Source organism: Cyclopterus lumpus, chromosome 2, assembly GCF_009769545.1.
Source record: "Cyclopterus lumpus isolate fCycLum1 chromosome 2, fCycLum1.pri, whole genome shotgun sequence".
Classification (NCBI taxonomy): Eukaryota; Metazoa; Chordata; class Actinopteri; order Perciformes; family Cyclopteridae; genus Cyclopterus; species Cyclopterus lumpus.
This window is the reverse complement of record NC_046967.1, coordinates 1,351,779-1,363,614: the sequence shown is the minus strand read 5'-3', so window position 1 is coordinate 1,363,614 and position 11,836 is coordinate 1,351,779. Positions and strand designations below refer to the sequence as shown.

General features: G+C 40.3%; 1 protein-coding gene across 7 annotated transcripts in view; it reads left to right on the top strand.

Annotated features, from left to right (window-relative positions):
• Positions 1–11,836, top strand: part of LOC117741618 (aryl hydrocarbon receptor-like) — a 53,122-nt gene that overhangs the window by 35,933 nt on the left and 5,353 nt on the right. For all 7 annotated transcript variants that reach the window (XR_004610752.1, XM_034548760.1, XM_034548773.1 and 4 more), the window contains 5 exons: positions 3,269–3,447; positions 3,524–3,613; positions 10,907–11,021; positions 11,328–11,467; positions 11,548–11,750. Coding sequence is in view for 6 of the 7 variants with exons in the window: in XM_034548760.1 (XP_034404651.1) it covers positions 3,269–3,447; positions 3,524–3,613; positions 10,907–11,021; positions 11,328–11,467; positions 11,548–11,750 (727 nt within the window). In the remaining variant the exon portion in view is untranslated. The remainder of the gene's footprint in view (positions 1–3,268; positions 3,448–3,523; positions 3,614–10,906; positions 11,022–11,327; positions 11,468–11,547; positions 11,751–11,836) is intronic.

Below are 11,836 nucleotides of genomic sequence, written 5' to 3'. Positions count from 1 at the left end.
CCCAAGCGCACGACAACAGCAAGGTTTAGTTCTAGCCGAACACACGGCGTAGTTTATTGAGCACAACAAGTCGCTTAGAAAAGAAACACAAAAAACTCAAAGTGTCCCCTTAGTCCACGGGTGATCGAACATCAAACCCCAAAAAATCCAAGAAAATACTCCACACAAAAAAAGTCAGCAAAGACACGAGGGAAAGTTCAGTGACGACACGAGGAGGAAAGTCCACGGACATCATGGCACGAACTCGCAACGTCAACACAGACAGTCCTGATCCTTATCCCCCCGAATACAACGAGCTGACGAGCTGCAGCCGTGGGACGAGCTGAGTGGCTTCAGGTGTGAGTTGGAGCGCCCCTGGCTTGGCCCCGCCTCCAAGCCCGTAGCTCCCTGGCAGCGCTCTGAGGTACCGGGTGTCACCGTGTGAACGGGCTGAGGAGGGAGTCCGGCTGGCTGAGTCCTGACAATACCCCCCCCCTCTACGGGAGCCACCTGGCGACTTGCCAGGCTTCTCGGGATGGGCCTGATAAAAGTCAGTCAACAGTCCTGGGTCCATAATGAGCTGGCGGGACACCCAGCTTCGTTCCTCCGGACCATAGCCCACCCAGTCCACCAGAAACTGGTACCCACGTCCTCGTCGGCGAACATCCATCAGTCGGCGAACATTCCACTGAGGGTGCCCATCTACGATCTTAGGGGGAGGTGGAACTGGGGCAGGAGGCATCAGGGGACTGTGGGAGACAGGTTTAATTCGGGACACATGGAACACTGGATGGATCCTCATGGAGGCAAAAATTGTTTGCAAGATTTATTATTTGAAATACAAAATACTAAGAGAAACAAATACTTCCAATAAGCATAAGAATCACATTATTAATGTGTTGGCTACAAACAACAGTCGTCTTCCTTTATTAATGTGTACAAACAATAGTCTTCTTCCTTTATTAATGTGTACAAACAATAGTCCTCTTCCTTTATTAATGTGTACAAACAACAGTCTTCTTCCTTTATTAATGTGTACAAACAATAGTCCTCTTCCTTTATTAATGTGTACAAACAACAGTCGTCTTCCTTTATTAATGTGTACAAACAACAGTCGTCTTCCTTTATTAATGTGTACAAACAACAGTCGTCTTCCTTTATTAATGTGTACAAACAATAGTCCTCTTCCTTTATTAATGTGTACAAACAATAGTCTTCTTCTTTTATTAATGTGTACAAACAACAGTCTTCTTCCTTTATTAATGTGTACAAACAACAGTCTTCATCCTTTATTAATGTGTACAAACAACAGTCTTCTTCCTTTATTAATGTGTACAAACAACAGTCTTCATCCTTTATTAATGTGTACAAACAACAGTCTTCTTCTTTTATTAATGTGTACAAACAACAGTCTTCTACCTTTATTAATGTGTACAAACAACAGTCGTCTTCTTTTATTAATGTGTGCAAACAACAGTCTTCTTCCTTTATTAATGTGTACAAACAACAGTCTTCTTCTTTTATTAATGTGTACAAACAACAGTCTTCTTCCTTTATTAATGTGTACAAACAACAGTCTTCTTCCTTTATTAATGTGTACAAACAACAGTCTTCTTCCTTTATTAATGTGTACAAACAACAGTCGTCTTCCTTTATTAATGTGTACAAACAATAGTCTTCTTCCTTTATTAATGTGTACAAACAACAGTCGTCTTCCTTTATTAATGTGTACAAACAACAGTCGTCTTCCTTTATTAATGTGTACAAACAATAGTCTTCTTCCTTTATTAATGTGTACAAACAACAGTCTTCTTCCTTTATTAATGTGTATAAACAACAGTCTTCTACCTTTATTAATGTGTACAAACAACAGTCTTCTTCCTTTATTAATGTGTACAAACAACAGTCTTCTTCCTTTATTAATGTGTATAAACAACAGTCGTCTTCCTTTATTAATGTGTATAAACAACAGTCGTCTTCCTTTATTAATGTGTACAAACAACAGTCTTCTTCCTTTATTAATGTGTACAAACAACAGTCTTCTTCCTTTATTAATGTGTACAAACAACAGTCTTCTTCCTTTATTAATGTGTACAAACAATAGTCTTCTACCTTTATTAATGTGTATAAACAACAGTCTTCTACCTTTATTAATGTGTACAAACAATAGTCTTCTACCTTTATTAATGTGTATAAACAACAGTCTTCTACCTTTATTAATGTGTATAAACAACAGTCTTCTACCTTTATTAATGTGTATAAACAACAGTCTTCTACCTTTATTAATGTGTACAAACAATAGTCTTCTACCTTTATTAATGTGTATAAACAACAGTCTTCTACCTTTATTAATGTGTATAAACAACAGTCTTCTACCTTTATTAATGTGTACAAACAACAGTCGTCTTCCTTTATTAATGTGTACAAACAATAGTCTTCTTCCTTTATTAATGTGTACAAACAACAGTCTTCTACCTTTATTAATGTGTATAAACAACAGTCTTCTACCTTTATTAATGTGTATAAACAACAGTCTTCTACCTTTATTAATGTGTATAAACAACAGTCTTCTACCTTTATTAATGTGTATAAACAACAGTCTTCTACCTTTATTAATGTGTACAAACAATAGTCTTCTACCTTTATTAATGTGTATAAACAACAGTCTTCTACCTTTATTAATGTGTATAAACAACAGTCTTCTACCTTTATTAATGTGTATAAACAACAGTCTTCTACCTTTATTAATGTGTATAAACAATAGTCTTCTTCCTTTATAAATTAAAAGAGTTCCTCTCTTTTAATTTTCCTCCCTTATTAACAACATTTTAATAGATTTATTTAATAAGAAGCATCAGATTTAGTCATAAATAGAATGAGGCATTCTTTGACTTATTGCCATCTTTTATTCTGCAGTTTTATGGTCACATGTCGTGGAAATGTCGCCTCAATTTAATCATCAATCCAGAAATAAATGGAAGCTTCCATATTGATCCTCTTCATTTCCTCCATCTTCTTTTCTTTCTCTGGTTTCCTCTCAGAGGGTATTTTAAGGTTGTTGGTCTCCTGTGCTTCTGCTGCTGATAAGAACTCCTCGATGAGGAAGAGGAGGACGAGGAAGAGGAGTTGAGTGTTGTAGCTCCACCCTGATGGAAAGAGACGTTCCTCTTCCTCCTCGTCCTCGTCCTCGCTTCTCCTTTCACTCTGCTTTGTAAATAACAATCAGCTGCTGGTTGCCGGTTGCTGGTTGCATCATTGTTGTTGAAATGTTCTCCTTCCTCTCCTCCAGCCACCATGAAGAAAGGCCAGAGTGGCTCCAGCTGGACCGGCGAGTGCAGCCTCATGTTTGGAGGAAACGTCCCGAAGGCGCTGACTCCCTCCTCCTCCTCCTCCTCCTCCTCCTCCTCCTCCTCCCAGGTGACCTCCATCGACGGAGTGAACTTCAACGAGGGCGACCTGCTGCTCCAGGTAACTCCTGAGGGATTGTGCGTTGTGAGAGGAAGCGCAGCAGGAAGCTGTGGCTGATGTTCTCCTCTGGTTGCAGGCGCTGAGCGGCTTCGTGCTGGTGGTGACGGCTGAAGGCTACGTCTTCTACACCTCCCCCACCATCCAGGACTTCCTGGGCTTCCATCAGGTAACACAGGCTGCCCAATACTAAAGGATAAGAGGTCTGAGACGTACAGCGTGTACAACATGAGATATCAGGTGTAACACATTTTAAATAAAGTTCATTATTGAACACATTAACTGTGAATCTACATTTATTTAGCATAAAAGAACCACTTTAGACTGAAATGAGCCAATATCATCATGTTAATTCTAATCTAATATATATATATATATATATATATATATATATATATATATATATATATATATATATATTTAATGTGGTTCTTTAATGCAAACATTGCCAACATGTTCTATTGATAGTAAATGTGTTCAAGAAGAGTTGTCGTCTTTAAAATGTCCTTCTTAAAATGTAACACCATGATATCTAATTGTTTTACACTATATGTCGAAGACCTTTTATTATATATATATATATATATATATATATATATATATGTATATAAATATGTGTGTATATATATATAATTACACATATACAGCTATACATATACATTTATATACGTCTATATATATACACATATATATGTCTATATATACATATATATGTGTATATATGTATATAAATGTGTATATATATATAAATACACATTATATATATATATATTTATATAAATATGTGTATATATATATATATATATAAATACACATATATATATATATGTATATAAATATGTATATATATATATATATATATATACATACACATTATATATATATGTATATAAATATGTGTATATATATATATATATAATACACATTATGTATATAAATATGTATATATGTACATATATACATATTTATATACATATATATATATATAATGTGTATTTATATATATATACACATATTTATATAAATATATACATATGTACATATATACATATTTATATACATATATATATAATGTGTATTTATATATATATATATATATGTATATATATATAAATACACATTATATATATATATGTATATATATATGTATAAATATATATATATATATGTACATATATATATATATATATATATATGTATATATATATGTATAAATATATATATATATATGTACATATATATATATATATATGTATATATATATATAATGTGTATTCTGGTGTTTACTGGTGTTTACTGGTGTTTACTGGTGTGTTACTGGTGTTTACTGGTGTTTACTGGTGTTACTGGTGTTTACTGGTGTTTACTGGTGTGTTACTGGTGTTTACTGGTGTTTACTGGTGTGTTACTGGTGTTTACTGGTGTGTTACTGGTGTTTACTGGTGTGTACTGGTGTGTTACTGGTGTTTACTGGTGTTTACTGGTGTTACTGGTGTTTACTGGTGTTTACTGGTGTGTTTCTGGTGTTTACTGGTGTTTACTGGTGTTTACTGGTGTTTACTGGTGTGTACTGGTGTGTTACTGGTGTTTACTGGTGTGTACTGGTGTGTTACTGGTGTTTACTGGTGTTTACTGGTGTTACTGGTGTTTACTGGTGTTTACTGGTGTGTTTCTGGTGTTTACTGGTGTTTACTGGTGTTTACTGGTGTTTACTGGTGTGTACTGGTGTGTTACTGGTGTTTACTGGTGTTTACTGGTGTTACTGGTGTTTACTGGTGTTTACTGGTGTGTTTCTGGTGTTTACTGGTGTTTACTGGTGTGTTACTGGTGTTTACTGGTGTGTACTGGTGTTTACTGGTGTGTACTGTTGTTTACTGGTGTGTACTGGTGTTTACTGGTGTGTACTGTTGTTTACTGGTGTGTTTCTGGTGTTTACTGGTGTGTTTCTGGTGTTTACTGGTGTTTACTGGTGTGTTACTGGTGTTTACTGGTGTTTACTGGTGTGTTACTGGTGTTTACTGGTGTTTACTGGTGCTTACTGGTGTGTTACTGGTGTTTACTGGTGCTTACTGGTGTGTTTCTGGTGTTTACTGGTGTGTTACTGGTGTTTACTGGTGTTTACTGGTGCTTACTGGTGTTTACTGGTGTTTACTGGTGTGTTACTGGTGTTTACTGGTGTTTACTGGTGTGTTACTGGTGTTTACTGGTGTGTTTACTGGTGTGTTACTGGTGTTTACTGGTGCTTACTGGTGTGTTACTGGTGTTTACTGGTGTTTACTGGTGTGTACTGGTGTTTACTGGTGCTTACTGGTGTGTTTACTGGTGTGTTACTGGTGTTTACTGGTGTGTTTACTGGTGTGTTACTGGTGTTTACTGGTGTGTTTCTGGTGTTTACTGGTGTTTACTGGTGTGTTACTGGTGTTTACTGGTGTTTACTGGTGTGTACTGGTGTTTACTGGTGTGTACTGTTGTTTACTGGTGTGTACTGGTGTTTACTGGTGTGTACTGTTGTTTACTGGTGTGTACTGGTGTTTACTGGTGTTTACTGGTGTGTACTGGTGTTTACTGGTGCTTACTGGTGTGTTTCTGGTGTTTACTGGTGTGTTTCTGGTGTTTACTGGTGTTTACTGGTGTGTTACTGGTGTTTACTGGTGTTTACTGGTGCTTACTGGTGTGTTACTGGTGTTTACTGGTGCTTACTGGTGTGTTTCTGGTGTTTACTGGTGTGTTACTGGTGTTTACTGGTGTTTACTGGTGTTTACTGGTGCTTACTGGTGTTTACTGGTGTTTACTGGTGTGTTACTGGTGTTTACTGGTGTTTACTGGTGCTTACTGGTGTGTTTCTGGTGTTTACTGGTGTTTACTGGTGTGTTACTGGTGTTTACTGGTGTGTACTGGTGTTTACTGGTGCTTACTGGTGTGTTACTGGTGTTTACTGGTGTTTACTGGTGTTTACTGGTGTGTACTGGTGTTTACTGGTGCTTACTGGTGTGTTTACTGGTGTGTTACTGGTGTTTACTGGTGTGTTTACTGGTGTGTTACTGGTGTTTACTGGTGTGTTTCTGGTGTTTACTGGTGTTTACTGGTGTGTTACTGGTGTTTACTGGTGTTTACTGGTGTGTACTGGTGTTTACTGGTGTGTACTGTTGTTTACTGGTGTGTACTGGTGTTTACTGGTGTGTACTGTTGTTTACTGGTGTGTACTGGTGTTTACTGGTGTTTACTGGTGTGTACTGGTGTTTACTGGTGCTTACTGGTGTGTTTCTGGTGTTTACTGGTGTGTTTCTGGTGTTTACTGGTGTTTACTGGTGTGTTACTGGTGTTTACTGGTGTTTACTGGTGCTTACTGGTGTGTTACTGGTGTTTACTGGTGCTTACTGGTGTGTTTCTGGTGTTTACTGGTGTGTTACTGGTGTTTACTGGTGTTTACTGGTGTTTACTGGTGCTTACTGGTGTTTACTGGTGTTTACTGGTGTGTTACTGGTGTTTACTGGTGTTTACTGGTGCTTACTGGTGTGTTTCTGGTGTTTACTGGTGTTTACTGGTGTGTTACTGGTGTTTACTGGTGTGTACTGGTGTTTACTGGTGCTTACTGGTGTGTTACTGGTGTTTACTGGTGTTTACTGGTGTTTACTGGTGTGTACTGGTGTTTACTGGTGCTTACTGGTGTGTTTACTGGTGTGTTACTGGTGTTTACTGGTGTGTTTACTGGTGTGTTACTGGTGTTTACTGGTGTGTTTCTGGTGTTTACTGGTGTGTTACTGGTGTTTACTGGTGTGTTACTGGTGCTTACTGGTGTTTACTGGTGTGTTTACTGGTGTTTACTGGTGTGTTTCTGGTGTTTACTGGTGTGTTACTGGTGTTTACTGGTGTTTACTGGTGTGTTTACTGGTGTTTACTGGTGTGTTTCTGTTGTTTACTGGTGTGTTACTGGTGTTTACTGGTGTTTACTGGTGTGTTACTGGTGTTTACTGGTGTTTACTGGTGTTTACTGGTGTTTACTGGTGTGTTACTGGTGTTTACTGGTGTTTACTGGTGTGTTTCTGGTGTTTACTGGTGTTTACTGGTGTGTTTCTGGTGTTTACTGGTGTGTTACTGGTGTTTACTGGTGTGTTTACTGGTGTGTTTCTGGTGTTTACTGGTGTGTTACTGGTGTTTACTGGTGTGTACTGGTGTTTACTGGTGTGTACTGTTGTTTACTGGTGTGTACTGGTGTTTACTGGTGTTTACTGGTGTGTACTGGTGTTTACTGGTGTTACTGGTGTGTTACTGGTGTTTACTGGTGCTTACTGGTGTGTTACTGGTGTTTACTGGTGTGTTTACTGGTGTGTTACTGGTGTTTACTGGTGTGTTTCTGGTGTTTACTGGTGTGTTACTGGTGTTTACTGGTGTGTACTGGTGTTTACTGGTGTTTACTGGTGTGTACTGGTGTTTACTGGTGCTTACTGGTGTGTTTCTGGTGCTTACTGGTGTGTTTCTGGTGTTTACTGGTGTTTACTGGTGTGTTACTGGTGTTTACTGGTGCTTACTGGTGTGTTACTGGTGTTTACTGGTGTTTACTGGTGTGTACTGGTGTTTACTGGTGTGTTACTGGTGTTTACTGGTGCTTACTGGTGTGTTACTGGTGTTTACTGGTGTTTACTGGTGTGTACTGGTGTTTACTGGTGCTTACTGGTGTGTTTACTGGTGTGTTTACTGGTGTTTACTGGTGTTTACTGGTGTGTTTCTGGTGTTTACTGGTGTGTTACTGGTGTTTACTGGTGTTTACTGGTGTTTCTGGTGTTTACTGGTGTGTTTCTGGTGTTTACTGGTGTGTTACTGGTGTTTACTGGTGTGTTTACTGGTGTGTACTGGTGTTTACTGGTGTGTTTCTGGTGTTTACTGGTGTTTACTGGTGTGTTTACTGGTGTGTACTGGTGTTTACTGGTGTGTTTCTGGTGTTTACTGGTGTGTTACTGGTGTGTTACTGGTGTTTACTGGTGTGTTTACTGGTGTTTCTGGTGTTTACTGGTGTGTTTCTGGTGTTTACTGGTGTGTTACTGGTGTTTACTGGTGTTTACTGGTGTGTTACTGGTGTTTACTGGTGTGTTACTGGTGCTTACTGGTGTGTACTGGTGTGTACTGGTGTGTTACTGGTGTTTACTGGTGTTTACTGGTGCTTACTGGTGTGTTACTGGTGTTTACTGGTGTGTTACTGGTGCTTACTGGTGTTTACTGGTGTGTTTACTGGTGTGTTACTGGTGTTTACTGGTGTGTTTACTGGTGTGTTACTGGTGCTTACTGGTGTGTAAATGGTGTGTTACTGGTGTTTACTGGTGTTTACTGGTGTGTACTGGTGTGTTACTGGTGTTTACTGATGTTTACTGGTGCTTACTGGTGTGTTACTGGTGTTTACTGGTGTGTTACTGGTGCTTACTTGTGTTTACTGGTGTGTTTACTGGTGTGTTACTGGTGTTTACTGGTGTGTTTACTGGTGTGTTACTGGTGTTTACTGGTGTGTTACTGGTGCTTACTGGTGTGTTTCTGGTGTTTACTGGTGTGTTACTGGTGTTTACTGGTGTGTTACTGGTGTTTACTGGTGTGTTTCTGGTGTTTACTGGTGTGTTACTGGTGTTTACTGGTGTGTTACTGGTGTGTTACTGGTGCTTACTGGTGTGTTTCTGGTGTTTACTGGTGTGTTACTGGTGTTTACTGGTGTGTACTGGTGTTTACTGGTGTTTACTGGTGTGTTACTGGTGCTTACTGGTGTTTACTGGTGTGTTTACTGGTGTGTTACTGGTGTTTACTGGTGTGTTACTGGTGTTTACTGGTGTGTAACTGGTGCTTACTGGTGTGTTTCTGGTGTTTACTGGTGTGTTACTGGTGTTTACTGGTGTGTTACTGGTGTTTACTGGTGTGTAACTGGTGTTTACTGGTGTTTACTGGTGTTTACTGGTGTGTACTAGTGCGTACTGGTGTTTACTGGTGTGTACTGGTGTTTACTGGTGTGTTACTGGTGTTTACTGGTGTTTACTGGTGTGTTTCTGGTGTTTACTGGTGTTTACTGGTGTGTTACTGGTGTTTACTGGTGTGTTACTGGTGTGTTTACTGGTGTGTTACTGGTGTTTACTGGTGTGTTACTGGTGTTTACTGGTGTGTTACTGGTGCTTACTGGTGTGTTTCTGGTGTTTACTGGTGTGTTACTGGTGTTTACTGGTGCTTACTGGTGTGTTACTGGTGTTTACTGGTGTTTACTGGTGTGTACTGGTGTTTACTGGTGTTTACTGGTGTGTTACTGGTGTTTACTGGTGTGTTACTGGTGTTTACTGGTGTGTACTGGTGTGTTACTGGTGTTTACTGGTGCTTACTGGTGCGTACTAGTGCGTACTGGTGTGTACTGGTGTGTACTGGTGTGTTCTAGTGTGTACTGGTGTTTACTGGTGTTTACTGGTGTGTACTGGTGTGTACTGGTGTTTACTGGTGTGTACTGGTGTTTACTGGTGTGTACTGGTGTGTTACTGGTGTTTACTGTTGTGTACTGGTGTTTACTGGTGTGTTACTGGTGTGTTACTGGTGTTTACTGGTGTGTACTGGTGTTTACTGGTGTGTACTGGTGTGTTACTGGTGTTTACTGGTGTGTACTGGTGTTTACTGGTGTGTACTGGTGTGTTACTGGTGTTTACTGTTGTGTACTGGTGTTTACTGGTGTGTTACTGGTGTGTTACTGGTGTGTTACTGGTGTTTACTGGTGTGTACTGGTGTTTACTGGTGTGTACTGGTGTGTTACTGGTGTTTACTGGTGTGTTACTGGTGTTTACTGGTGTGTTACTGGTGTTTACTGGTGTGTACTGGTGTGTTACTGGTGTTTACTGGTGCTTACTGGTGCGTACTAGTGCGTACTGGTGTTTACTGGTGTGTACTGGTGTTTACTGGTGTGTACTGGTGTGTTCTAGTGTGTACTGGTGTTTACTGGTGTTTACTGGTGTGTACTGGTGTGTACTGGTGTGTACTGGTGTTTACTGGTGTGTACTGGTGTTTACTGGTGTGTACTGGTGTGTTCTAGTGTGTACTGGTGTTTACTGGTGTTTACTGGTGTGTACTGGTGTGTACTGGTGTTTACTGGTGTGTACTGGTGTTTACTGGTGTGTACTGGTGTGTTACTGGTGTTTACTGTTGTGTACTGGTGTTTACTGGTGTTTACTGGTGTTTACTGGTGTTTACTGGTGTGTACTGGTGTTTACTGGTGTGTACTGGTGTGTTACTGGTGTGTTACTGGTGTGTTACTGGTGTGTACTGGTGTTTACTGGTGTTTACAGGTGTGTACTGGTGTTTACTGGTGTGTACTGGTGTGTTACTGGTGTTTACTGGTGTGTACTGGTGTTTACTGGTGTGTTACTGGTGTGTACTGGTGTTTACTGGTGTGTACTGGTGTTTTACCTGTGTTTACTGGTGTTTACCGGTGCTTACTGGTGTGTCTCTGCAGTCGGACGTCGTGCACCAGAGTGTGTTCGAGTTGATCCACACGGACGACCGAGCACTCTTCAGACAGCAGCTTCACTTCGCTCTCAACCCCGACACCAGCCAGACGGACAGCCTCAGTGAGTACACACAAATACACATATATGTACACACACTGTGTATATTTTCACGTTTTGTACCATTCTGCCTTGATTGGAAAAGTAAATATAAAACAATAAATATTTAATAATAAAGGGATTTCTTATAAAGTCTATTATGCATACAGTTCCTGCCTCAAAGCACATACTACTACTAATAATAATACAAATCCACACAAGGATATTATTATTCACCCTTGTTTATTTTTATTTTTAAATATAAATAATAACTTCTTCTGATATGATGATTGGTGGAAGTAACTGTTGAACATGTGGTCGCTGCTGCAGGCGAGCAGAGCTCGGCGGAGGTCAGCAGCAACGTGATGACCTACGACCCCCAGGCCATCCCTCCGGAGAACTCGTCCTTCCTGGAGAGAAACTTCTGCTGCCGCTTCCGCTGCCTGCTGGACAACTCCTCCGGCTTCCTGGTGAGCACCCGGCCGGAGGAAGCCACCAGAGACAAGGGTTCAGAGGTCAGGGGTCGCTGAGTGTGTGTCTTTGTGTCCAGGCGCTGAACTTCCGCGGCCGCCTGAAGTTCATCCACGGCCAGAACCGGGTGTCGGAGGACGGGGCGCCGGTTCCCCCGCAGCTCGCCCTGTTCGCCATCGCCACGCAGATGCAGCGGCCCTCCATCCTGGAGATCCGCACCAAGACGCTCATCTTCCAGTCCAAGCACAAGCTGGACTTCACGCCCATGGGCATCGACAACAGGTAGACGCACACACACACTCTCACACACACACACACACACACACACACACACACACACACACACACACACACACACACACAGTGAA